At 49.1% G+C, this 26,495-nt stretch overlaps 12 protein-coding genes across 12 annotated transcripts, besides 1 other annotated feature; 4 read left to right on the top strand and 8 right to left on the bottom strand.

Moving 5' to 3' along the window:
• Positions 1-445: 445 nt before the first annotated feature.
• Positions 446-1,858, bottom strand: NDD1 (Ndd1p; the record flags this gene model as incomplete). Its single annotated transcript, XM_002552709.1, has 1 exon — positions 446-1,858. One exon carries the CDS (start codon positions 1,856-1,858, stop codon positions 446-448), a length of 1,413 nt encoding a protein of 470 aa, XP_002552755.1.
• Positions 1,859-2,099: 241 nt separating this feature from the next.
• NUD1 (Nud1p) lies at positions 2,100-4,259 on the top strand (the record flags this gene model as incomplete). The annotated part of the gene is made up of 1 exon (XM_002552708.1): positions 2,100-4,259. One exon carries the CDS (start codon positions 2,100-2,102, stop codon positions 4,257-4,259), a length of 2,160 nt encoding a protein of 719 aa, XP_002552754.1.
• Positions 4,260-5,543: 1,284 nt separating this feature from the next.
• Positions 5,544-7,112, top strand: ALD4 (aldehyde dehydrogenase (NADP(+)) ALD4; the record flags this gene model as incomplete). The annotated part of the gene is made up of 1 exon (XM_002552707.1): positions 5,544-7,112. The coding sequence occupies one exon, from the start codon at positions 5,544-5,546 to the stop codon at positions 7,110-7,112; it is 1,569 nt and encodes a 522-aa protein (XP_002552753.1).
• A 450-nt stretch (positions 7,113-7,562) lies between these two features.
• Positions 7,563-8,003, bottom strand: KLTH0D00660g (KLTH0D00660p; the record flags this gene model as incomplete). Its single annotated transcript, XM_002552706.1, has 1 exon — positions 7,563-8,003. The coding sequence occupies one exon, from the start codon at positions 8,001-8,003 to the stop codon at positions 7,563-7,565; it is 441 nt and encodes a 146-aa protein (XP_002552752.1).
• Positions 8,004-8,369: 366 nt separating this feature from the next.
• ECM1 (Ecm1p) lies at positions 8,370-8,921 on the bottom strand (the record flags this gene model as incomplete). The annotated part of the gene is made up of 1 exon (XM_002552705.1): positions 8,370-8,921. One exon carries the CDS (start codon positions 8,919-8,921, stop codon positions 8,370-8,372), a length of 552 nt encoding a protein of 183 aa, XP_002552751.1.
• Positions 8,922-9,113: 192 nt separating this feature from the next.
• KLTH0D00616g (2,3-butanediol dehydrogenase) lies at positions 9,114-10,262 on the bottom strand (the record flags this gene model as incomplete). Its single annotated transcript, XM_002552704.1, has 1 exon — positions 9,114-10,262. One exon carries the CDS (start codon positions 10,260-10,262, stop codon positions 9,114-9,116), a length of 1,149 nt encoding a protein of 382 aa, XP_002552750.1.
• Positions 10,263-10,835: 573 nt separating this feature from the next.
• Positions 10,836-12,731, bottom strand: KLTH0D00594g (Zn(II)2Cys6 transcription factor; the record flags this gene model as incomplete). Its single annotated transcript, XM_002552703.1, has 1 exon — positions 10,836-12,731. The coding sequence occupies one exon, from the start codon at positions 12,729-12,731 to the stop codon at positions 10,836-10,838; it is 1,896 nt and encodes a 631-aa protein (XP_002552749.1).
• Positions 12,732-15,008: 2,277 nt separating this feature from the next.
• KLTH0D00572g (sugar porter family MFS transporter) lies at positions 15,009-16,670 on the top strand (the record flags this gene model as incomplete). Its single annotated transcript, XM_002552702.1, has 1 exon — positions 15,009-16,670. The coding sequence occupies one exon, from the start codon at positions 15,009-15,011 to the stop codon at positions 16,668-16,670; it is 1,662 nt and encodes a 553-aa protein (XP_002552748.1).
• Positions 16,671-16,874: 204 nt separating this feature from the next.
• Positions 16,875-18,263, bottom strand: KLTH0D00550g (KLTH0D00550p; the record flags this gene model as incomplete). The annotated part of the gene is made up of 1 exon (XM_002552701.1): positions 16,875-18,263. One exon carries the CDS (start codon positions 18,261-18,263, stop codon positions 16,875-16,877), a length of 1,389 nt encoding a protein of 462 aa, XP_002552747.1.
• Positions 18,264-19,336: 1,073 nt separating this feature from the next.
• On the bottom strand, positions 19,337-19,966 carry KLTH0D00528g (KLTH0D00528p; the record flags this gene model as incomplete). Its single annotated transcript, XM_002552700.1, has 1 exon — positions 19,337-19,966. One exon carries the CDS (start codon positions 19,964-19,966, stop codon positions 19,337-19,339), a length of 630 nt encoding a protein of 209 aa, XP_002552746.1.
• A 1,008-nt stretch (positions 19,967-20,974) lies between these two features.
• KLTH0D00506g (ARN family MFS transporter) lies at positions 20,975-22,825 on the bottom strand (the record flags this gene model as incomplete). The annotated part of the gene is made up of 1 exon (XM_002552699.1): positions 20,975-22,825. The coding sequence occupies one exon, from the start codon at positions 22,823-22,825 to the stop codon at positions 20,975-20,977; it is 1,851 nt and encodes a 616-aa protein (XP_002552745.1).
• A 1,500-nt stretch (positions 22,826-24,325) lies between these two features.
• Positions 24,326-25,867, top strand: KLTH0D00484g (sugar porter family MFS transporter; the record flags this gene model as incomplete). Its single annotated transcript, XM_002552698.1, has 1 exon — positions 24,326-25,867. One exon carries the CDS (start codon positions 24,326-24,328, stop codon positions 25,865-25,867), a length of 1,542 nt encoding a protein of 513 aa, XP_002552744.1.
• Positions 25,868-26,028: 161 nt separating this feature from the next.
• Positions 26,029-26,445: a long terminal repeat.
• Positions 26,446-26,495: the final 50 nt, after the last annotated feature.

Genomic DNA, 26,495 nt, shown 5'->3' with positions numbered 1-26,495 from the left:
AAGCAGTTTGCATATTTCCTAAAAACAAGTACAGAACTTGGACGATTTGCAGGGTGAGCATTCGCAATTTTGTACGTGAGAGCCCTAACGACGCGTTTTCAATCTTTAAGTCAGTACGTTACATTAATGTTCGTGCTTCACCTCTTAACCGCCTTGATGCGCTAGACCAACGTAAAGTGACAACGAGACCCCTCCTTTTTTTTTGTGAAGTTCGGTCCTTCTTGCGTTCACTTTGGTGACGCGTATAGAATCAGCCTAGAAGCTACATATTTCTCCAATGAGTTCTTTTAAGTTGCTACCATTATTGTTCTTAAAAATATATTTCCTTGAAAGCTGGTCAAGGCCTTTTTTATTATTGTTTTCTCCTTTAATTTCTGCATGAATCTAACCTCGATCATACAATCAATGTTCCCGCAATACCTTGTTTTATATAGCCCACCTTAAGTTATTGCGAATCCGGGTATCTTGAATTGAGGTCTAACGAAAAGTTATGCACCTGTGATAATTTCTGTCTCTTTGTTTTGCCCCTGGAACTGCTTGCGGAGGTCGTTGAAACGATTTCAGATTGAGATCTTTTCAAAGCAGGCTTCCGTTTCTTACCAACCGCATCGCCACCCATAACGGTTCCCCTAGTAGAATTAAAGGAGTTGGCATCCGTCACAATGATCTGGAACTTGGGTTGCTTTCTAGTTGTTTTTTTCGCAGTATTTGGAACCGAGCTTGACCGCTCACTCTTAAAAGATCCCATTTTTGGCAGCTCCGGAATTTTAATCCGAGTTACATCTAAGTCGTTACGTTTTGAAGGTTTTGGCGTCGGCGAGAGCGGAAGCTTTTCCATTTCGAATAATCTTTCATCTATGTTAGTTTCATGCTCGTCTTCACTCGATGGTCCTAAGTCTGAGTTTGTAATATTATTTTCTGGGATTGAGCCAATAGACCCCAGTTTATCCCTTGTTGATTTCGTCACAGACGAATTAAGTTGGATAGTGGTGGGAGAAGACCCGCAATCGTCCGCACCACTTTCTATTTCATCATCACTCCCCGATACTAAACTAGCTTTGTGATGGCCGGAGCCGACGTCTAGGTCACCGGAGAGCCCTTTATTTGTATTGCTATTTCCGCGAGATCGTAAGTCTGAGCCTTGCGGACCCACAGACTTTTGCACATCTTTCCGGGCCCTCTGAAAATCAACCAATGCACTGTTAGAAGAGGCGAGCAGCTTTGCATAGGGGGTTCCTATATCAGAAAGTACTCTCTTACCGTAGGGTGTGAGCGACAAGTAGCGTTTGGAAGGTGACGATGTGTTGTTCGTTTGCTTATTTCTGGAGTTGAACATTAGGTTGACATCTATATTCCTGAGAGGAGTGATTTGATTCTGAAGCGGCCCATTAGTTGCTTGTTGCGGTAAGTGGCCTTGATTTTGCTGAGACTGATGGCTCTGGCTTTGGGCAGAAGAAACTATTGCGGAACTGTTGAAGAAACGAAGAGGCGTCTTTGCCGGTGTCCGGTGAAGAAGGTTAATTCCTGCTGGCGACTCGAAGAGAAACTCTCTAAATTGCTCTGGTGATGTCAACATGAATTCGTTTCCAAGTTGGAGTACTGACGAAGGCTGCACGTTAACATCGCTCAATGAGGAAGCACCATTAGACTCTGCTAGCATACTGTTTTCCACGATGGATTGACTTTCGGAGTGTGTTCTTGCCCGTTCCGTCTCTTGAGTGTGAGAGCTAGTATTATTATGCGCTTGGGAATAGGGCGTGGGAAATTGTGTTGTGGTGGCGATCGGACTTGTAAAAGCATATTTCATATTCTCCGAAATAACCCGAAAGAACGCTTCCTCATCGTTACTCGGCTCCATCTGGCTCTTGTTTTCCTCAAGTTCCCGGAGTCCTAGTTTTCAAACTGCTCCAATTCTGTGAGTTTTGTGTATACATTTTTTGATGAGCTACAGTCCCTACGCCAAAAAATCGCGTACTGAGGGTAACACATAATGTACTCGAATGTCGATGAGACACAGCAGCGCTTGCTGAAAGTAGTTGTTAAGCACAAAACCCATTATCGTATTATTAGGCGAGGTCACAGCTCGGAATTGAGGCTCCATGTCAAGTAAGTCCTCACCGTCCAAACAACTGAGTGAGAGCTTGGGCCGATTCCATATAAGCTCGCCTTCTAAACTCAAACCGTATATGGAAAATGATAAATTCCAGGACAAAGCTTTTGATTCACAGGGCCGTTATCCGCGGAATGGCAGGAGCTATGTTGATAAGCTAGATAGTTGGTCAGTCAACTACGGGACTGTTCAGCAACACGGGATAGACTCTGAAAATGCGGAACTTCCGCAATGGAAACAATACATGCAGGGTCAGGTGGTGGCGGAGAAGGGCTCACAAGAACTGCACGCGCCAGCAGACCTGGTTGTAACGTCTTCACTAAGTGACATTTCTTTAATACCCACTAACACGTTCAAGAAACGGGGAACGAGACTTCCGGTAGATGAGACACACCAGTTGGACCCTGAAAACAACACGACACAAGAGAAAGATACAGAGTTAGATATCGACCCTGCTCGTGAGGCATTAGGTGTATTCAATAACGTCTTGCGCCACCAGCGGTCCAACTTCTTCAACGACGATGAGCATAAGTTAAACTCGCCTGTGCGGTCTGTTTCCGATGGTTACGAAACAGGATCAAATTCATCCTTTGATTCATTTGATCCATCTCTTTCACCTAGCATACGTCAATCAAACAAAAAGCAGCCCCATCAGCCTCGGAACGAAGCGAGGAAGGAGTCCCCTAGGCGGCCCCTAAAGTTAATTACACCAGAAGATGCGGGTATGGTTTTTAACTATAAAGAAGGTGTGTGGGATCAGCCGTCGGCTACTGTTGACGTTTCTACTAGTGGAGCGCAAGATGAAAGCTCGCAGAGCAAAATTGTGTCCTTTAAATTGCCGCGGACTCGTCCAGAAACTTCCATGGTCGATGACACCCCTCTTTCGACCCCAAAAGTTGATTTAAAGTTCTTGTCTAGAAATCGATCAGGAGAAAACACTCAAGTTCCTGCAGGGGTAGACAAGGCCGTTAGGAGAGCAAGCCGTGTCACAAGTCTTCCTGCAGACACTACGCACAACCTGGTGGATAATGTCACGAGCGTATCAGATCTGGATACATCATTCCGAATCTCCCGAGGGGCTGTTGTCTCAGCATTGGTGGACGCAATTCCACGCAAAGAGAATTGGGTAAAAGTCAGAGATCTTTCATTGGAGAGAAGAGATCTTGAAAGTCTGGTAGGGCTTGACGAAATGGCACCTAGCGTACTAGAACTTAATGTTTCGCACAACAAGCTAAACTCATTACAAGGTGTTCCTAAACACACTATTAGTCTATGCTGCTCTCATAATAGAATCGGGACTTACTGCCGTTTAGATGCATTGGAGCACCTAGAGGATGTTGATATGTCACACAACGCGCTTTCTACTAATCTTTCCTTATTCGCAGCGTGCCTGCATCTTCGCAACATCAACATCTCTCAAAACGGTGTAACCTCATTGCAGGGCCTATCCGAGTCACGTCTACGCATAGATACATTGAACATAGCCCGCAACCGATTGATTGGGCCGCTGGACTTTGCAGATCTTTTATCTTCGGACCAAGAACCCAATTTTCTGACACACCTTCGGGAGCTCGACCTTAGCGGAAACAAAATCACAACAGTCAAGAATCTACATTTACTAACCGGCCTAAGAGTACTAAAACTTGACGGAAATCCGCTAGAAACCCTTGTGGGAAACACGAACAAAAGTTTGCGTAGTTTGACAGCACTTGGCTGTGCGGCGCTAAGAGAGTTGGGAGATTTCCCACAACTTCGCATTCTGAAGCTCAGCGGCGAGAGCCTCCAAATCCAAAGGCTGCCTGAATCGCTTGAGCACCTCGAGCTGACAGGTATAACAGGCGCCAGCTCTTCTGTTATGGTACCGTGGAACATTCTACCCCACATGCTCCGCAAACTGCGACTTTCGCGCCTTGGCTTTGAGGAGCTGCCTCCGGAGTTTGCTACGCACTGCCCGGCACTGGATGCTTTAATAATCACAGACAACGAGCTACAGAGTGCCGCAAACTTGTTTGAACGCCTGCCGGTGAACCTGCGGACGCTGGACGTCCGAAGAAATCCGCTCACGCAATTCAAGGCTGAATCAGAAAGGAAGATGTTGGCTGAAGCAGCAGCTATGGCAGCTCCTAACCTTAAGAAGATATTCCTATAGAATTCATAAAGGCGCGGCTAGAAGGGCCCGTTCTCTGATTGACGATTACTTGCATACTTCCTTGCAGATAATGCGTGCCCAAAGCCTCTGCTCCACCACCTGAACTATAGGGCAACCTTAACTCGCTGGGCACGTGCGTGAAGTTCACAGCGATAAAGCTACTCGCGAGTTTCGGTGTTTAAGTTCGGCGTGGCTGGTGATCTGCTCTCCCAAAATAGATACGACATAAAAACGCACATTTAATATTGTAAGAAAAGGGCAACGAATATCGGTTTCGAGTGTATTTCGAAAATCCTTTAACACAGGTTCCTTCTGCCGGGTGCCTTGTACGTGTAGATCGTTTGCGCAGTACTGTTTTGCTGTACTGAGTATTTCAGATTTTAAAAATGCCGTGTTACCCGCGCGCACTTGATTAATTAAGATGCGGTCGCATCACTGCCTTAGAACAACCCCTAAGCTGCTTTCATGTTTACAGCAATCTCTGGCGTTGCGAATAGGGAAGACGTGACTTCCAAAGCGGCTATCGGATAAGGGGATCCTTATACAGCCGGCCAGCAAGTTCATCACGTTCGGGCCTTGCTTATTCGTATGAAGCGTCACTCCGTAAGTTCGCAACCACTTGACAAATCAGCGAACTGAGAGAACGCTCCTGTAAAGGCCGCGATAAAAGTTGTTCTAGGTCTGGTATTCACAGTACCCGGATTCCGGATACATCCGTGCTGATGTACTCCACTGCGGGGCGCATTGGGATTGACACTGCTACATTCCATGTATCCGAGCATACGCGTAGCAAATGATACGCCTAAATGGTGATATTTTCGTCAAAAGTGCCTTATGCTGCCTCTTATGGAATGAGAGGGATGACGTTGGACAACTTTATTTGTGCATGACAGTTGCAGCCCCCTAATAATGGGGCGGACTTTCTTTGGGATAATCGGGAATTCAACAGCCGCAAAAATGAGGAATGACCACCGTGTTTGCGGAGAGGGTGAAAAGCGGGGGCATACTCCTTGGCTTTGCGGGATGAATGCTTCCCGTAGCAGCCCCTAACGTAAAGATTGGAGAATCTATATAAAGGACGTAGCATCGAGGATTGGAGGCAGAACAATGAGCTTCAAGTCCCAAACGGTTTGTACTGCAAAAACCCGAGTTTCATAACAATAAGCGCCAAGGACTATCTGCGCCAACTTTCAAGAAGCAATAGCGTTTCTCATATAAAACATTGAAGTGAGCTGGTTCACTTTTCATTGTTCCTGCAGACCTTAAAAAGCACCACATAACCAGATGCTTTCCAGAACAGGAACAGCACTACGGGGAATGCCCGTGGCTGCGACGCGGCTTGGAATGCGCTTCTACGCGCAGTTGCCCTTGCGCGTGCCGGTCAAAATGCCTAACGGCATCGAGTATGAGCAGCCAACCGGGTTGTTCATCAACAACAAGTTCGTCCGCGCCAAGCAAGGCAAGACTTTCGAGGTCGTCAGCCCTGCTACGGAAGAAGAGATCACACACGTCTACGAAGCGCGCGAAGACGACGTAGAAGACGCAATCGCGGCTGCAGACCAGGCTTTCAAGAGCGGTGTGTGGTCCGACGCCGACCCTCTGGTACGCGCAAAGGCTCTTAACAAGCTCGCAGAATTGATCGAGGAAGACCTAGAAACAATTGCATCCATCGAGACTCTTGACAACGGAAAGGCTATCTCTAGTGCACGTGGCGACGTTCAGCTAGTCGCCAACTACTTGCGTTCGTGCGCTGGCTGGTGTGACAAAATTGATGGCCGGCTCATTAACACAGGCTCAACCCACTTCTCGTACACCATCAGACAGCCTCTAGGTGTATGTGGACAAATTATCCCTTGGAACTTTCCTCTATTGATGTGGGCCTGGAAGGTCGGCCCTGCCTTGGCCACCGGTAACACCGTCGTTCTGAAGACTGCTGAATCTACCCCCTTGTCCGCCCTTTATGTCTCCCAATTTGTGCCTAAAGCCGGCATTCCTGCCGGCGTTGTTAACATTATCTCCGGGTTCGGTAAGATCATCGGTGAGGCACTAACTACGCACCCTAAGATCAAGAAAATTGCATTTACTGGTTCAACTGCTACTGGACGCCACATCTATCAAAATGCTGGTGCCAACCTAAAGAAGGTGACTCTGGAACTAGGTGGTAAGTCTCCTAACATTGTGTTTGCTGACGCAGACCTGAAGGCGACCGTTCAGAACATTATCTTGGGTATCTACTACAACAGTGGTGAGGTTTGCTGCGCAGGCTCCAGAGTATATGTTGAAGAATCCGTGTACGATCAATTTTTGGAGGAACTAAAGGCTGCCACTGAGAACGTCAAAGTCGGCGACCCATTCGACGATGCAACCTTCCAAGGTGCACAGACATCTCAGATGCAGCTTTCCAAGATCTTGAAGTATGTCGAGATTGGAAGAGATGAGGGTGCCACCTTGGTTACTGGTGGCGAAAGACTAGGAAACAAGGGTTTCTTTGTGAAGCCAACCATTTTCGGTGATGTTACCGAAGACATGAGAATTGTCAAGGAAGAGATTTTCGGCCCTGTTGTCACCATCACAAAGTTCAAGACCGTCGAGGAGGTGATTGAGAAGGCTAACGACTCTGAGTATGGTTTGGCTGCTGGCGTTCACACTAAAGACATCAACAAAGCTATTGAGGTCTCCAACAGAGTCAACTCCGGTACGGTTTGGATCAACACTTTCAACGACTTCCACCACGCTGTTCCATTCGGTGGCTTCAATGCCTCGGGTATCGGCAGAGAAATGGGAATTGAAGCGCTGGAAAACTACACTCAGGTCAAGGCTGTTCGCGCAAAGCTGACACTCTCTGGGAAGTAGGCGACTTCTGAAAGATGTCACCGCGCTTACTATGGTATAACGAAGTAACTAAATATTCAAAATAACAATATTTCAAATAAAATTCTATGGAATGACATCCTTAGGCGGCTTAGCGCTATGGGGGTCAGCTCCGTAAAGAAGGGTGGGAGGATTTCTTCAGTTTTGCTGCAGAGAAATTCTCTAGATATGACTATTTACGATATTCGGTAAGTGATTTTACGCGGGGTTTTCGAAAGCGGAAGGGAAGAACGCGCTCAACCTTAAAGCACCAGCGAGAGCAAGCAAATAGAGTAGCGGTAATCTGTGTAATCCTATTACAAGTGCATTAGATAACTAATCTACTTTAATTTGTTCTTCGTGGCACCCCTTTGATTTTAGTGTCCAGAACGGTCCATTTAGCACAAAAAAAGCGCGCGTCGTCAATCTGTCAATATAGCACATTTTCGAGCGCTAGTCATCTTCCTCCATCACTGATATCTCAAGTTCCTCTGTAAAGTCGTCTGTGGAGTTGATAGGAATAACCTTTCTTGACAGAAGGTGCGCGTGGTCTTCGTCGTTCAAGGCGCTAGACTTTGCATTACGGGACTTCTGGTCGCCAGATTTCGCATTGTCCACAGATGAGGGACTCGTATTCCGGTTCCCTGACTTTGCCTTGGCCTTCCCGTTCTCTTGGCTTGCCAACATAATCTTGATCAGCAGCACAGCGGTGAGGAACACGACAACAAGGACTCCGACCCCAAATACCATACCCCTAAACAAGGCGTCCAGCAACATAAATCTTGAAAAGATCTTGTTCACTATCGATTGAGCAGTCTCTCCTAGTCTCAATGCGTCCTTGTCAGCCATCGTGTACGTTGACCCTCCAATAGTGATATCCTCTAAAGTTCTCATATATATACTGGTTGGTGTGATTAGACTAAATATATTTTTTACTCCCCCAGTCGCAATTCAGGAGCGAACCATAAAGGCATCACTCCTTGACTTTTGACGAACACGCTCGATTTTAATAGAGTACTGCGATCATTGTTCTGATGACAGCACTCACAGCGGGGTTGTTCATGATGTTATAATGTACAAGATTCGAGGACGACGACATGTAAGGACAACGCACTTAGAGGAGCATGGCCAAGTCGACTGCCAATCTGAAGAAGCCACGGATAGTATAAACCCATGGCGGCATCTGGAATTTGAATACGCTCGCACAAAGCGTGCTCATGGGAGCCGTCTATAAAAATGAGTTTGGACATTGTCCATCATCTACGCCTCGACGTCATCCGTCAGTAAATCAAAGGCGTTCGTTGCCTCAGCTTGAGGTGGAGTGGAGGAGTTTCCCTCGTCTTCATCAATATAAGCCTCATCTTGTTCCATGGAGTCTTCGGCTGTCTTGTCGTCCTTGGAGCTTATGTCTGATTTTGAGGCCGTTAAAAGAGCCAGATCTCTTTTGATACTTTCGTTGGTGCGGTCCCAGCCAGCTTTTCTTGCATTCTGAACATACTTGGCTCTTGACTTAGCTTTCTGAACTTTACCGTCAAGTCTGCTTGTAACGTTAAGCGCCTTTTCCAATCTTTCTTTATCTAGGTTTTCAGGCAAGCCCTTTGCAATAGACTTTTTGCCGACCCTCTTACCGGACCCTTCTTTCTTCCGCATCTTCGCCTCCAAAAGTTGTTCATTCTTTGATGCTGTTCTTATCAGCTTGTTTGTTAAATCCAAATTTTGGGCTCTTGGAAGCTTCGCGAGCGTCTGGGCTTCGACATCTTCGACTTCCAACCTTCTAGCAGCTCTCGAGTGCTTCGAAATCTTCTTGGCCATTATGGGAGTTTGCTTGTTTTAGCTCTTGGATTTGAACAGCATCTCATCGCGACAGTGTACATATAAAATTTTCATAAAATTAGGATCTTAATAAAATGCATTTACAGGGACATCAAGTATTTAAAGAAATATGTGCACTAAACAGGCCGCAGGGTACGTTCTTTGATCGCTTATACGATTTTAGAAAGGTCCCTAAGCAAGTTCCTTGAAATTGTTCGGAGTCAATAAAATTTTGATGTTCTTCTCCTTATTGTTGATCAAATCCATTATGCCGTTCTCGAAACCATTTTCAATTCTTTCGCGACCTGTGATCATGGTTTTCACCTTGTTGATGTCAATTTTGCCCTTGTCCATTGCGTCTACGACCTCTTCGAAATCTTGAGTAGTGTAGCAGATGGATCCTGTAACAAATCTCTCTGATGTTGTGACATCCATTGGGTAGAAGTCAATTGGCTTAGGACCCCAAACCGCGATGTTGACAGCGACACCTTTAGGTGTTAGTGTATGCAGGCCGGCGCTGAAAGTCTCGCTGGTACCACAGCAGTCGTAGGAGAAGTTGAAACCTTCACCGCCTGGAGCCAATTTACGAAGCGCTTCGATGACGTTATCACCATGTTCTGTTGGATTGAATGTTTGAGCACCCAAAGCCTCAGCTTTCTGCCTTCTAGTGTCTGCAGGTTCTGAGACAATAATGGTGCCGGCACCATGGCTCTGCAGTGCAAGAACTGCCGCTAGGCCGATGGGGCCAGCACCCAAAACCAAAGCGGTCTGACCTGGTTGTAGCTTCGAAATGCGGACCGCGTGCCAAGAGACAGAGATAGGTTCTACAAGTGCGGCCACATCGAGGGGAAGACTGTTTGGAATTTTGACGACATTACGCTCGCTGAGGACAATTTTTTCAGCAAAACCGCCACTTTGGCACCCAAGCCCACAGAATCCAAGGTCAGTGCAGCAGTTAGGGTTTCCTGTCTTGCATGCAATGCACAGACCCTCCCTCTCGTGCTTGACGTCGGGCCACCTAGCGCGGTCTTCACACGTGCAGCATGCACCTACAACCACGTGATCACCAACCTTGACCTTGGAAACGTCGCTTCCTACTTTTGACACAATGCCAGACATCTCATGGCCCATGGCCTGGGGAAGGCCTTGGCCGCTCATAGCGTGTGTCTTCCCATTAGCTGGAAAGAAAATAGGGCCATCAAGATATTCGTGGAGATCGGAACCACATACACCGCACCAGCTAACGTCAATTTCCACCTCATCCTCATGAGAAACCTGTGGTTGCGCAAGGCTGTCAGTGAAGCGGATGTCTTTTTGACCAAAGTATGCTAACGCTCTCATTACAATATGTTAAAAATCAGTTTAGAGTTCACGATGATTCGAGTCGTTCGGGTAGTGTGCCGGATAAACAATCTACTCAATTTATAGCTTTTTATCCTGGTCGAGAAGCAATCGGCTGACGGAAGTAGGCCACCGCTCGTATCTCGGACTCTTCGATAGGCTGCCTGAAGCTATGCTTGCCCGAAGCTACGCTTGTTTTGGTAATAAGTCATAAGGTGACCCACCTTTCCTAAGCTCCGCAAAGCCGTTCACTGCGCTTTGTGAAAGCCTTCGCGGAAAACGCCTCACTTGGACAAATTCTGCTGGGTGCTCGGTCTTCGACTAGCATCCAAGAGCCGGTATCACGGAGCGAATATTGTGGAAAATTCTACTTGTCAATAAAAAAAATGAGTTAGGGGAGGCGGAAAAATGAAATAATAATTCACATTGCCGCTTCCGCTCACATTGTCCGGGCGGCTCTTGACACGATTGTTTGCAGGCGAGATCTGCACCTTCAGGTATCGAGCATGGTGTGTTAAATTTCTTCTTAAGTTAAAGCGTATAGACGGTTAAAAACCGGGAAACTGACATTCGTTATAGGTCAACTTGTGCCAGCCGGTCTCTGTCAAAAAGGTAATTGATACCAACTTCTGAGTTCCAGATGGCATGCAAGAAAGAAGACATCTTCAAACCGCAGTAACTGTGGGCGCGATGAGCCATGATCTCTATTTTGCGAGTAATGAAGATCTGATCCTCGATCCTCCGGCAGAACGCTCCGGTTATCAGTAGGGTCCATGGAAGTATTCCCCAAATTTTGTGGTCGCTAGGGAGATCCTTGAATAGCTGTATTATCTCCCTGGTGCGCATCTGCACGTCGCTACTGTCTATATCGAAGGAGTCGTAGTCTATTATTTTCTTCGCTAGCAGGTCGCAGGCTTTGGTCACCAGAACGCCAGTGGCAGACGTGACCCTGTAGTTGAGCCACTCTGCTTCGGTCATGTCGGGAGATGTAGGGGCAGGCGGAGCGTAGCATGTGCACAAGCTTTTGAGATGAACAACTTTTCCTAGCCAGGTTGGGCCAAGCGGCATGGGCATACGTGCAATGTAGGAAAGTTTAGCGAGGATCTCGAATGCGTCCAGCGTCAGTCCTAGCAAAGGGTTGCTCACCCAGTCATTGTTGCCCTTAATGTCGTACACAGGGCATTTGAGCACCAGGCTCAGAGATCTGAAAAGGGCGCATGGGTTTGGGAGCGCCGAAATGTCCCGTGCAAACAGAAGCGAGATAGAGTAGTGATAAATAAAGCTTTCCAGGAACATTCGCTCCTGAGGCTGCAGCACTATGCTTTCGCGTAAGAGGTTGTCGGATAGCGGGTCATCAAGAGACTGTGCAGGCGCACGGTGATAGTATTTCTCACTGATGATCAAGAAGGAGTTGGCCAGATGCCACACGCACCCATCCACGGTGCCCGTAAAAGAATTTTTGTCTCTTATGCATAGCAGCAACAGGGATGCAAAGAGCCAATCTTCGTCCGCGTAGTTGTCGACACTCTGGACATACTCAAGGATTTGGGTCTTGCAGTCAATATAGAGCTCATCGCTCAACTGCTGAAAGCGCTCAAGGTCGTACCAGGCAAGGTATGTTGCACCGCAGCACGCAAAAACACTGCGGACAATGGAATTCCTATCGGCCTGCGGGAGGAACGTTGCGCCGGTAGTGAGACTCGGATGTGTGTACTGGGTATCGAGCTTTGGGACGAAGCCCTTAACGCAGGTGTAAAACAAGAACTCCCGGAGGTCGATGCCCGCAAGGTCTTCGTCAGTAACTTCCTCTGCCTTCCTGTACCGCTCCAACAACTGCCCGTACGCCCAATTGTCCCGCTGCAGAGCCCAGCCCAGCCTGTCGGCGGAAGCAGAAGCGTGAACTATAATAGCACCAGTGGGGACGCCGATGACATTGGCAGCGATACCGCCCATATGCATGTCAAGTGTCGTCTCAACAGAGCCGTCATCTAGAGTCCCTTGAGTGTTATTGGCCGCATCCGCCTGTTTCGTGGTCTGTCGCTCACCGCAGCAAGAAATCCATCGAGTGAGCTCTTCTGGAGTTTCAGCTGCGAACTGCGGCGTAGCGACGAAGCGGCCGGCATCCTCGTCAAACTTGGTCAACTGATTGGAGCTCGATTTCGAGTATGCCTCGAATGCCAGCGTACCACTTCTATTGAATACTGGGGTACGCGGGCCGCAGATGATGTGGAATTCAAACCCTTGGCCAGCTGCGGGATCTGCAGAGGTGCTCGAACGATCGGAGGTCAGCTCAGCGGCCTCGCCTCGCTTCCGACGAACACGGCCGCCTGTGTGCTGAGGCCACGTGCACTGCACGAAGTTCCGCTCACATCCGCCGCAAACGGGCTTGTTCTCGTCGCACTTCTTTCTGCGTGTGCGGCAGGTCAAACAGCCGTGTACAGATCTTTTTCGCTTGGGTTGAAAGTCCATGCATCAAGACCGACTCGCGGGAAAGACAAATGCTGGCCGATAGGATTAGTTTGGGATAGGAAAGAGACCCTGAATCTCGGGGACCTTTTAAGCGCTGCGGAGGTGGCTTGGTCACCGTACGCGCCGCCGCTTGCGTTGACTCACCGACGCGCATAATAGCGCTAATTATATGACTTTAGCGATGGAAGTGCTGCTGCTGCAGCAGGACTGCATATTTACTATCATTTCCGACGTGAACGTTTTTTCGAAGCGCGAAAAGATGAGTCTTAACCGCAAGCGCGCGGGTAGGACACCTTACGGCCCTTTTTGCGTAGCTTGACAGCCCGAGCAAGCAAGCTTCTGCTATAACAAAGGCACTGAAAACGTGGTACGATGGGAACTCTCGAAATAGAAGTTTGAGCTGTCATGTTGGGCAGAGTCTGCCAGGAACCTGCATGGAGTATCGGAGAAAGCCTACGAAATTCCATCGGCCATGCAGATGTGTTAACTGTAAAATTCCGCACGTCCAAAGCGCGCTTGTAAGTCACGTGATACTTCGTTATCCAAAGGGAGCCAAGAAGAGCTATTATCCTCGGCAATATCTGGGCATTGAAAATCAACGAGCGCAATAGATACTCGTGCCGCTTCAAAGCTACTGTTTCGCGGCCAGGCAATTGTGGACGTATTGTTTCGCTTCTGTGTGGCCCTAAGGGTCCTTTCGAATGCTCGAGAAGCATACATGCATTAATTATTTCTTGTCAGGGTCTGACTCCGAACGCAGGTGCCGAGACAGGCTTTGCTTCGTCACGTGTGAGAAGCGATCTGCGGAGAAGAGGCTACAGGTTGCTCTTCTGAGGAGTGTGACCGATTACGTAGCCTTCACTAAGCCAAGGTTTTAAATCGGCGCCGCAGGTTTACGTATTTTACCAAAGAAACAGAAATTGAAATAACGCGAGAGAAGACGAGTCAACCAGTTGGGTAACTGGCTAAGTTTGCCCGCCACCAGCCCCGATGGTGCAGTGCCCGAAAGTCCCTCTTTCAACAAATGGGGCCCCAACATGCTGCCAAATGGCACCGCGCTTAAGTAATCTAATTTTAACTTTGGCGAATGCGAGAGGGAACAAACCGTCGCATTGCGGCCGTGTTAGCCAAAAAAATCTTTGCTCCGTTACTTTAACTGACTAGCGCCGCACATAGGTGCAGAAACGGTTCTTGGTTGTAGGAACCAGTCGCGTCAAGAACATCAACACTGTTGCAGGATATGCGGCCAGGGCCCTGCACTCGGCGTCAAAATACGTGTTTGCAAGCAGGCGATAAACTTGGCTTCAAAATGAGGCGTTTTGTTTCAGTCCAAGATCTGTCTGAGCCGGCGGCTTTGTAGAGAGGCGGCTATATGGAGTACACGGCGCTAAAACAAAACATAGCCGTAAACTACGATAACGCCCCGGCCGCTACCGCTCTCGAGCTTAGTCACGTGCTATTCAACTATTCTGCTGAGATTGGGAGACGGATCACGTGCGTGAGATATCCGCGCTGCACTTGTGTTGCTACCACAATCTTCCCCTCGCTAATAACACATTATCATGATACACGGGGTACAGCACCCCGCGCACCCGCTATCCGGTCGCCTCGTCTGATGCAACCTCGCCCCTCGACCGTCGCCCTGTCGACTCCTCTGCCAAGCTTTACCGAACCGGCGCCGGGCGCGCCTAGCCTGTGCCGCACCTCCGCTGATTGTTCCGGAGGGCACGCCACCCGGAGCTCCACTTAATACGACCTCTTAAGCTTTTGTGGGTATTACTTCGGCCAGCCCAAGCTGCACGACGCTTCTAAGGACTGGAAATGGGCCCGTTGTTCCGAAAGAGCATTGGCAAACCCCTGCAGAAAAGTTTAAGTTGGCTCTAAAACAATGACATGCATGGCTTACGAGAGATGAGGGGAAGGTATACAAGGGAAGAGCGACAGCAAATTAGGGAGCTTCTCCTCAGCTGCGACACGGCGGCGACATATATAATGCGGTATGGCAGACAGTTTCTGTCTGATCGGCAAGTTAACGCGGCAAACAGCTCTGGCGGCACGATCTGAACCCAAGATCGAAATCACCAAACAGAGAAGATACGCACAGACATCAGCGCCAGGGACCTAAAAAGGGCTCTGTCATAACGTGAGAAACGATCTCCAAACGTAGAACGAAACCTTACCTAAGCAGAAGCTGACATAAGCACTGTCGTGCAGGCTCGAAGGACCGGCTACAACAATGATTTCACAGCGTGCACCGCGGGCACCGTGCAATAGACCATGAAGGCATTCAAGCTTAAAAACATATTCGCGAAGGCCGAGGACCGGCCCACGCCACCGCAGATTTACAACTGGCGCATCTACGGCACCGCGCTCGTTGCGTCGACCGCCAGTGTGCTCATCGGGTACGACACAGGCTTCGTGGGCGGGTGCTTCGCCAACAAGTACTTCCTAGCGAACTTCGGGCTCGTGGAGGGTGAGGCCAGGACCGACGACACCATCTCGAACCTGATCTCGTGCTTTCACGCGGCCGCGTTTTTCGGCGCGCTTTTTTCCTATCCGCTATCGCACTACTGGGGTCGCAAGAGGGCGCTCATCATCGCGGCTGCTGTGGCAACCGTGGGCGCGGCAGTGATGCTGGGCAGCGTTACAGGCCACCTGGCGCCTATGTACATTGGAAGAGTGTTCACAGGTCTCACTGTGGGAGCCTCCACCAACCTGACTGTGGTGTACCTCAGTGAGGTCTCCCCTGCCCCGATCCGTGGCCAGATCATCGCCGCTTTCGAAATCGGCTGGCGTGTGGGTGACCTAGTGGGCTTTTGGATCAACTACGGCATCAACCAGCACATCGCGCCCGGTAACAAACAATGGATCATCCCCGTGGGTGTACAAGTCATACCCGCGGCTCTATTTTTCATTGGCTCCCTTATTATGTGCGAGTCTCCTCGTTGGCTCTTCCAAATGCACCGCGACCAGGAGGCCATCAAGAATTTGTGCTTCTTGCGCAACTTGCCAGACGACGACGGTTACATGATCTGGGAGATTAATTCTATCCGTGAATCGATAGCGACACAAAACGAAGAAATTGGACCCGGCTTGCTTGATCCTGCCAGAGAGGTGTTCATCAGAAATAGGAAATACGCCAAGAGGCTTGTGATTAGTAGCATTTTGCTTGTTATTCCTAATTTTATGGGTATTCAGTCCATCAACTACTACTCCCCAAAGATATTCAGTAGTATCGGTGTGAAAGGAACAAATGCTACACTGTTTTCATCCGGCATGTTTGGTGTAGTGAAGTTCATTTGCACATTTATCTACATTTTATTCATCGTTGACAACCTCGGTAGGCGAAAGGCATTCCTGGCTTCCGCCTCTATGTGCTCTTTATGCTTTTGGTACCTCGGCGCCTATTTGAAGGTGAACGATCCTACTAAGCCCGGCGCGACGCCCAAACCAGGAGGCAAGGCAGCGATAGGCTTTATGTTCATCTGGACGGCGTCATTTATTCTCGCGTTCTCGGGCGGTCCTTTCGTGTGGAGTTCCGAGGTTTTCGAACAGAACATCAGAACGTTTGTGCAGGCCATAAACGCCGCCATGTCCTGGGTTCCTATCTTCATCATGACAAGATTGACAACAACTATGATCGACCACATGAAATATGGAATTTTCTTTTTCTTTGCGGCCATAGCCGCTCTAGCGATACCCTTCGTCTTCTTCTTTGTTCCTGAAACAAAAGGTATTGCCCTCGAGGACATGGACCAGCTCTTTGCCAGAGGTCTCCCAGCATACAAGGCGCACAAGGTGGTTACATCGAAGTCCGAGGACACTGTTTTGGAGATACAAAACTCGGCTTCTCAATTTTTCTCGGACCAGGGCTCCAAGAAGGGTACTCAGAAGCTCGTCGAAGACGCCGACGTCGGGGAATCGGCTTCAAAGGTATAAGCCCGTCACCGCAAGTAAATATCACTGTTTTCAGATTAATATATATCAGTGTATTTTCACTAGCATTGCAGAATTTACGATTTCTAATGCATAAACTCAAAATCCGCATGTGGTCTTCCCATTCAACTCACCATGCATTCACCGACAAAATTGTTCTATATTTCGATTAACCTTTTATTATTTCATTCATACATATTCTGCAGCTTAAGCCCAGACGTCACCCTGGTCGAACATAGCGTCAGCGACTCTGATGAAACCAACCAAGTTAGCACCCTTGATCAAAGATGGGAGGGCCTCAGCGTTGTCCTCGTTAGTGTACTCACGGGCAGTGGACAAACAGTCGTTGAAACAGTTGACCATGATCTTCTTCAGCTCTTGGTCGACTTGCTCTCTGCTCCAGGACATTCTCTGGGAGTTCTGGGCCATCTCTAGACCGGAAACAGCGACACCACCCATGTTAGAGGCCTTACCAGGAGCGTACCAGACGGCAGGTTCGGAAGCAGACTTGGCGGACAGACGCTCGCCTTCGAAGATGTGAGCAGCCTCGGCGGTGCAACCCATGTTAGAACCCTCGGCAACGAACTTGACACCAGCGGCGACCAAGGCCTTGGCCTCGTCACCGGAAACTTCGTTCTGAGTGGCACATGGCAGAGCAACGTCGACTTCACCAACGTGGACCCATGGGCGGGCGCCGGCAAGGTACTTGATCTTGTTGTTGGAGAAGGCAGAGTACTCGCCGATGATCTGCTCTAGGGTCTTGAACTGGACCTTGGCCTCAGTGATGGCCTCAACCTGCTCAGCAGTGATACCGTTTTGAGCAATGATGGAGCCCTTGGAGTCGGACAGAGAGACGACGGTACCGCCGAGCTCGATAACCTTCAAAGCAGCGTACTGGGCAACGTTACCGGAACCGGAGATGGCAACACGCTTACCGGCGAAAGACTCCTTACCCTTGGTGGCGAAGTCAATCATAGCCTGGGTGTAGTAGACCAAACCGTAACCAGTGGCCTCTGGTCTGATCAAAGAACCACCCCAGTTTAGGCCCTTACCGGTCAAGACACCTTCCCAGGAGTTCTTGTAAGACTTGTAGGCACCGAACAGGAAGCCGACCTCACGGCCACCCACGCCGATGTCACCAGCTGGCACGTCAGTGTCCTGACCGATGTGTCTGCTCAGCTCTCTCATGAAAGAGTAGCAGATTCTTCTGATCTCGTTGTCGGATCTGCCCTTTAGGTCGACACACAGACCACCCTTACCACCACCTAGGGCTTGGCCGGTCAAGGCGTTCTTGAAGATCTGCTCGAAGCCCAAGAACTTCAAGATAGACAAGTTGACGGTTGGGTGGAAACGCAAACCGCCCTTGTATGGGCCCTTGGCGGAGTTGTACTGCACTCTGTAACCGGTGGCGACTTCCTGCGCACCCTTGTCGTTCTCCCAGGTGACTCTGAACTGGATGATTCTCTCAGGAACAGAGACGATTGGCAGGACCTTCTGGTACTTAGGCTGCTTGTCGAACAAGGTGGAGTCCTTTAGGGAGTTGACAACCTCCTCGTAGGCTTGTTGGAACTCTGGCTCGTGGGCGATAGGAGACATTGTGGTTTATTCTAGCTAGCTCTGAACTTGCTGCTCTTAGGAACGAACTTTCGCGAGGGCCAACCGGGAACTACCCCAAACTTTACCTACATATATACGTTTTCGGCTCCCACCATTCGGCGCTCGCCGCCTGCCGGTTCTTCCGCTTTACGACTTTACTTTCCTGCTCGGCCTACTGTCGACCTACTCTACACACACATCTAGCCGCCCTCCATTTGACAGCGCCCATCTGCGCCGTCACTACCGCCGTGTTGGCACGAAAAATTTTAACATTCGCGCCGACGCTACTACACCTCTGTTCAAGTTTCGAGATTTGAGATCTGCTGCCTGCGATTTCGGCCAATTAGATCAAGACCTGCGCTGCCTGGCACGCCAAATTATAGCACTCCTGCTTATGCAAGCTATTCCGTTGCCCATTGCGAGCCAAAGAGCCAATCAGATCAGAGAATGCGCTGTGATAAGGCTGCTGTTAGCGCCTTTTTTCTTTCCGGCTTCGACCGTGGTTACGTCAGACAATATAGTACTATGGAGAAAGAGCACCGGTACCGGCGGGGCGAACATAAGAAGAAAGGCTCTGAATAAGCAAGGGGCACGTGAAAAGAAAAAGACGCGAAAAATAAAAGGCGCGTAAGGGCCTGACACGAAGGGCAGGCGGTAGCGACTAATCACGTGACAGGATACAGCAGCTCCGTCGTAGGTGATTCCTCATGTAATGCGTAGTCCACGTGACTAACTTGCTACAGCGACTGTGGCACGTGAAAGCGCGTGCTTGGGACGCAGTAAGGAAGAGGACCTGCCACCGACGCAGGCACCACAGCTGCGAAGAAATGGAAAGCGCAGTGTTCGAAACGCAGAAGCGCACGCCTTGGCACGCAAGCCCCGGCCAGCGAATATTTATCACACCTCTTGGCATTTATGCTAGCAGCGTCGATAGAGATGCTCGTCCCTACGCTACAAGACCTATCTACCAGATGATTCATTAAACTTTGAAAAGCTACTTACAGTCGTTATTTCGTTAGAGACAGAAGCCCGGCCAGCCGGCGCCACGTGTATCACCTCTCCACCGGGCAGTGTCATACGCACAGAACCCTGGGCCCTGCGGCTTCGCCGTTGCGGGCCGCCAGATCGCGGCCGCGCTCCGCGGTATCAGCGCCGTCGCCTGTCAGGGAAAACAGATACAAATTGCCCCCGCCATGCTTGCGGAGCACGGGCGTGGTGGCCGCGTCGCTGCCGGTCAATGTGTAGTTTCTGGACTTGCCGAAGTTCGAGAAGCCCTCTTCGTCGGACTCGTCCTCGCTCTCGTTGTCGCTGTCGCTAGAAAATTCGCCGTCGCTGTCGCTGTCGTAATCGCTGGAGGTGGCCTCGTCGTCGTTGTCGCTGTCGCTGTCGCTGTCGCACTCGTAGACGGTCTCGAGCGGCTGGGGCAGCGCGAAGGTCACGTGTCCAGATCCGACCTCGCTCGTGATGCCGAGCTCCACGGGCTCCTCCTCGTCCGACGTGCTAACCTCTTCTTCCTCCTCTGTATGTAGACTCTCCATAACGCGGTCCAGCAGGTTCGCGTGCCCGACCAGCACCCGCAGGTCCAAGTCCTGGCCTTTGCCTTGCGACGCGCACCGCATCATCTTGCTGCGGGCTCGGCTCGCTAGCGTGTACCGTTGTGTAACTGATTGGATTCCTTTGTATTGTGTGTCGAATAAGCTCATTTTGCGCTTTGATAGTCACTGCTTTTGTTGTTGGCTACTAATCATTAACCTTATGCAATTCTACTCTAACTCTACCCGTCTCTAAATGCCATCTATGCTATTATAATATACGTTGCGAGCGGTGCAATGCCGCTTGCTAAACTTTACTCATCACTGCTATTGATGAGTAAACCACCCGCCCCGCTCTCCGTCCTCCGCGGCCGGAAATAAACGTCCTTCTGCTTCCGCTGTTGCAGTGCACCGTGTAGGTGCCAGGTAGGTGACCAAACAACACATTACAAATCGTTCCTGCATGTCGGAAATAAGCTATGGAATAGAGCTGCGTGCCCTTCTAATCCGCGGCCAAAGCCGCTGCGTTCACAGAGCTGACAAAAAATCATCTTCCTGCACATAGTTCTAAGGACGATGTTACCCTCTGCACGTTCACGCGAGCTGACAAAAACGGGCGTACGACGGCTCCGCGGCGGCTCCGGTGGTGTACAAGAGGGAGCAGCGATACGGCCGAATCGCGGCCGATCCACGGCAGTAGCACGGCTGCAGCATCTCCGCTCGCGTACCCTTCATGCGTCCGAAGTGCGTCTCGTACTACGAGCGGCACGCTGAGAGAGATCGTCGGAAGCGTTAATCGTTCCGCAGCCGTCGCCGTTAGTCGCCCGAAGAAAGCTGGCACCAGTAAGCGGAAGCAAGCGGAAGCAAGCGGGAACAACTTGCAGGCAAAACAGAAGAGTTTCGGGAAGACTTCTAGGCGGCTTCGCTGCGGCAGGGACCGCAACTCCGCAGTGCAGTGTACGAAGGCGCTAAGGAGCTTTCCGCGGAGAGCGTTTTGCACCATTAACTACGGCAAGGTGCACAAGGCATCCAGGGGTGCCAGAAAACAAACACTTGCCAAGTTGGTCGATCGAGCTTTCTGCGGGGTCCGGTATGTTTCTGGATATATATGTTCAAGTTAATTTTCCAGTTTCCTAAATGCTTAGTGTATGTATTATTGCATAGGTATTGTTTGTTGTATTAGTTTTCCTTTCTCTCGCGCAGACGGGACCATTTCGACGAGAACCAGTCAGAAATTGGATCCGTCTGATCCTTCACGATGTACTCGCCTTTCTCGAGGCCAGAGTGAGCAACCTCGTCCGTCAGATCTGGGTCTCTCAAACACATGGCAAATATCACGAGCGGAGCGCAAAACACCAATGCCACGATGGTTTCGTACCTTTGCACGTGTCTGTAAGCGCCGACGACTGCTTCTCTCTGAGGTGTGCCCCATGCATACGACACAATAAATGTGTAAGGTGAGGCGTAAGCCGCAGCTGCGAGATCCGCGTCTCCTAGCCTCTTCAGCAGCTGCTTGTAAAGCGTCTGTGTCCAAATTGCACCCGAAACAGCGGTCCCAACGGCTCCGCCAATTCTGTACAGAGTGTAGTTCAGGGCTGTGACTGTGGCAAGGTTCTCGTGGGACGTAGCTGACTGCACGGAAATGTTGACCGGGTATGTCCACATTGTTGAGCCCGCGCCCCACACGCAAAGGGCACCGATGATACCAGAGTGGGCATAAGAACCTCCTCTGTAGTGGTATAGGAGGCCAATTCCGACCATCCACATCGCACAGCCTAAGACAATGTAAGGCTTCAGTTTTTTCTGTCTTGTGATAAACAGTGAGAAAATGGGAGACCACACTACCGACACGAAAGACGAAAGACTGCTGATTCTTGTCGCAGACTTTACTGACTCGTCGACTGCAACAAGGAGGATTGCGTACAAGTAGCCGGCAGCCAGAGCGAAAATGAAGTAGTTCAAAAAGCTTATAGCCAAAGCCGACCAAACTCCTCTGTCTTTGATTAGCCCGTAAGGGACAAGCGGGTCTCTAGCCCATCTCATTTCCCAGAACATGAGAATGGGCACGAGCACAAAACCAAGCACAAATGGACCAATGATGTGTGGGTTGTTCCATTTGGAGTTATATCCTCCGGCCAATGTCAAAGGCACAAGTATGCAACCCAAAGTGGCTATCAAAAGAAGAACGCCCACAACATCCAATTTCCAGAAAAGTTCAACCAAGGTGTCCCAAAGCCCGTTGGTCTGGAAGTAGGATTTCTCTTGCTTTAGCGCAATCCATTCAGGAGTCTTGCGGGCCTTGATTCTCATATGGATCATACAAGCAATCAAAGGAACACAAGATAGAGGGAAAATAAACGCCCACATCCCAATATCCCAAGACCAATTTGTCTCCGGCTTCGCAGCACTCGTAATGTTACCCGAAATCCAAGTGTTAATGATGAAAGGCCACGTTGGAACGATAGTGTACAATAGTCTCCATCTCAAGGATGAGAAGTCAGAAAGCATCAGTAGGAGCACCAAAATCACCCCCACATACCCGATGTTGTAGAATACCGCGCCAGCGGCGTATCTTTGAACATCGTATGCTTGTGACTGGATGATAGTGCCAACGGCATAAAAGACGATTGCAGTGATGAACAATGACAGGCGGCCAAATGTGTCCGCAAGCCTAGCGTAGACCAATTGAGAGGCGGCACCAATGACATTGTTAACCACACCAATGGTCGACAACAGAGAGTGCTCGCTGTATGCGTTGGTGGCATATCCCGTGTAGATGTACCTAATGTTCCCGTCGAGACCATACCCGTAGCCACAAATGAAAGCGGCAAACAGCAGAATGACACGGTAGTACCAAGAGTCGTACTGAGCAGCCAGAATCTCAGTCTTCTTGATTACAATATGCCTGGTGACCCGCAATTTATCTGGGAGTCCGTATTCGTTGAGCTCCCTGTGGGAATCCTTGTCATCGGCCTCAATAGGGTATGCAGAACTCTGCACCCCAGTCGCGGTCTCTTTTTCGATACTCATTGCTGGATCTTGTCAAGCTACAACACAGCCTGGGCCATGGCAGCTCATCTCTTTCACTTTGCTTCTATTATATAGCTCATCTCTCTGCTTTTTCTGTCAGCCAGGCGGATGCATTATCACCGTTTACGCTGTCATCACAATGCATAATTTTTAAACTGCACCTCTTTTATCCTTTTTTTGTGGGTGTCGTGTATGGCTAAAGTGCCAAGATTCCACATCTAATGCAAAAGGTCACGTTTCCGCTTTCGTCTAAGTAGCTTCATGCACAGTGCACTGTGTATTTGATGTGCATCAAGCTGCCTAGTGACTGTTCGACTGCGGCTGGTCCTAATTTCTGTGGGACTCTTTTTTAACTTGACAACCTACTGGCACAGTGTCAGACTGATGTGCCTGTTGCTACGGCCTTAAACAGCACTCAGGCATTTCTCATTGTTCGTCGAATGATGAATGTGTTTAAAGTTTATGCAGCTGATATCACGGTTGCGACCACGGCATAAGCCACGGCCGATCCTTCGTTCAAACATGACAATAAACGAACCAACCGGATGATGGGACCGCCTCAATCGCGTTTCCTCGCATAGCAGCCTGTTACCGTATGTTCTGAACTAAAACACCAAGATACAAGTCTCGCACAATCCACGTCATGTGGTATCCCCTTTCACAGGCTGTTTTAGGCTGTACGTAAGCACCCGCTCGAGGACGGTGTTAGGAGAACCAGAAAGCCCACTGATCTCGAAAGATAGAAAATTCGTTTTGAACTACGAACAGATAGGTGTTTACGCTAAATTCTATCCCTTCTTCTTCATCACTCTGCGACTGCCGGTTGAGCTATAAAATGGCACGACCGGATGCATTAGGCCCTCTGCCCTGATGCTAGGAAGCGTAAAAGCTATGAAAGCATCGTTGCATAGAGGAGCTAGCAATGAACAGAGGAATTCTACGTGGGCCCCGCCTCTTTCTTGCTTTCAGAACAAAGACTTGGTGCCTCGAAGGGAGAAAAAATTCTTCATTCAGGATTTACTTAACGCCACGGTACACAGCAGTGACCTCTGGCTTTTATTTAAACTTCCCTCGTGGAAAAAATATAATCCGATTATCCGAAGAAAAACTTGCCGCTCTTCGAATCCACCGCGCATGAAAAATTTTCCGGTGACAAAGCCGACGAGAGGCAACTCGGTGAAAGGCGGTAGTCAAGGGTTATTGAGGGTTGACCATCTATGAGCAGAAGCCTCGCTGCCGAAGGAGGCGGTTGCAAGGAACAACCGCCAGCCGCTGCTGCAAGCTGCTGAAACGCGGGGAACATGAAAGCGTCAAAATTCATATTTAAGGTCTCGCCGAAATATGTTCAAGAGTGGTTCCCTTGTTAATCTTTCCCATCTCCATCAAAATAACATACACTCGGTGCTGGCTTACCAACATTATCAGCATAACACCGAACAACTTTCAAAACTCTTGAGTAATCAGCGATTGATTACTTAATAAAATACCTAATCAAGAACAATGGGTATCCTGCAAACGCTCTTCCATGCAGAAGAGGACATTCAAGGATCCAAATTTCGCGCCATATTCATCGGTCTTTTCGTTGCCTTCGGCGGTATTCTTTTTGGTTATGACACTGGTACCATTTCAGGCGTCCTTGCCATGGACTATGTCAAGGAGCACTTTACCTCACGTGGCCACTTCACAGCAAATGAGACATCACTAATAACTGCTATTCTATCAGCTGGTACATTCTGTGGCGCTATGCTCGCTCCACTAGCATCCGACACAATTGGACGCAGGCTGGGTCTCATTATTTCCACTCTCATTTTCGCTGTTGGCGTCGTTTTACAGATCGCGGCCACTGGTCAGAATCTTCTCATTGTCGGAAGAGTAATTGCCGGCGCCGGTGTCGGTGTGCTTTCTGCCATTGTTCCACTATACCAATCTGAGGCATCTCCCAAGTGGATCAGAGGAGCTGTTGTGTCATGCTACCAATGGGCTATCACAATCGGTCTTCTCTTGGCTGCCTGTGTGAACCAGGGAACACACGCTAGAAACGACAGCGGCTCTTACAGAATCCCAATCGCTCTTCAGCTGCTCTGGGCTATAATCATGTTTATTGGCATGGTGATTCTTCCCGAGTCCCCAAGATTTTACATCATGAAGGAGAAAGTCCCAGAGGCACGTAAGGCGCTCTCTAAACTCAGAGGCCTCCCAGAAGAGCATGAAGTTATCCAAAACGAGCTCGAAGAAATCAGTGCTAACTACAACTATGAAAGATCCTTCGGATCCACCTCCATCTGGGACTGCTTTAAGCCTGCTAATCATCAACTGAAGCGGATCTTCATCGGTATTGCTATCCAAGCTCTGCAACAGCTCACGGGTATCAACTTTATTTTCTACTATGGTACTCAATTTTTCCAAAACTCAGGCATCAAGGACCCCTTCATTATCCAACTAATTATGAACGTGGTAAATGTTGTAATGACTGTCCCCGGTATTGCGCTGGTCGAAATTGCCGGGAGAAGAAACTTGCTGCTATGGGGCGCCATTGGTATGTGCGTCAGTGAACTGATCGTTGCTGCTGTTGGCACGGCGCTCCCAGACAGTTTCTCTGCCAACAAGACATTGATTGCCTTCTCTTGCACCTTCATTGCTTCGTTTGCCGCTACATGGGGTCCCTTGGCATGGGTCGTGGTTGGAGAAATCTTCCCATTAAGAGTGAGAGCCAAGTCGGTTGCTGTATGCGCCGCATCCAACTGGCTTTTCAACTTCGCAATTGCATACGCGACTCCTTACCTGGTCGACAGTGAACACGCGAATCTTCAGTCCAAAGTATTTTTCATTTGGGGAGGATGCACCTTCCTGTGCTTCCTGTTCGTTTACTTCTTCATTTACGAGACCAAGGGTCTAACGCTCGAACAGATCGACGAGCTCTTCGAGGTATGCCCAAGCGCGAGATACTCCAAGAACTTTGTTCCTTCCAGCGGTCCAGCTGTCGATGTATCAAACATATCTGATTCCGACAAGGCTGTTGTGGAAGTTCTTGAAAAGGTTTGAAACCCCAGATCCGTGGAAAAGTAATGAAATGTGCAATTGTTTAAATATTATAGTTAACCATTAAACCTAATAAATCTCAAAGATTTTTCTTGATCACTCAAATTAAGGAATCTTTCCTTATCTTCGTTCTCAAGGTTCTGCCACCCCGCCATTTTTGTAATTGTCAGATTGTGATCGGTTCGTTGGTGTGTGATAGTGCCAAGTTGCATAATGACACATTGGTATGAAATGATATGGCACATGGACATATCATAAATACGACGAATACCCAGCTAAGTACCATAGAAGGTCCACATTAACCGTTCATAGTCCAGATCAGACCACAGTGGCTTGGAGAAGGTAAGGAGTGGTACCACAAGTACAATTATCACCTTATGATTAAGACTCAGCCACGTCCCAGAAATTTTGTATAAATCCGGATCATTTCTTTGGTTTGCGAGACATAAATCTTGGACTGAAGAAAGACGGGGGAGATATTTAGCACCATCATCCGCGAAGTAGCTTACCTAGATCATTATGGAAACCCTAGCCAAGGAATTTGAGACCCTTTCGACCAATGACCCAGTTTCGCCTGAATAGTAATATATATAAGGGATAAATTACTTGATTGAATTTGGAAATAAAAAAA

This window comes from Lachancea thermotolerans (genome assembly GCF_000142805.1).
Source record: "Lachancea thermotolerans CBS 6340 chromosome D complete sequence".
Classification (NCBI taxonomy): domain Eukaryota; kingdom Fungi; phylum Ascomycota; class Saccharomycetes; order Saccharomycetales; family Saccharomycetaceae; genus Lachancea; species Lachancea thermotolerans.
This window is presented reverse-complemented; position numbering and strand designations above follow the sequence as displayed.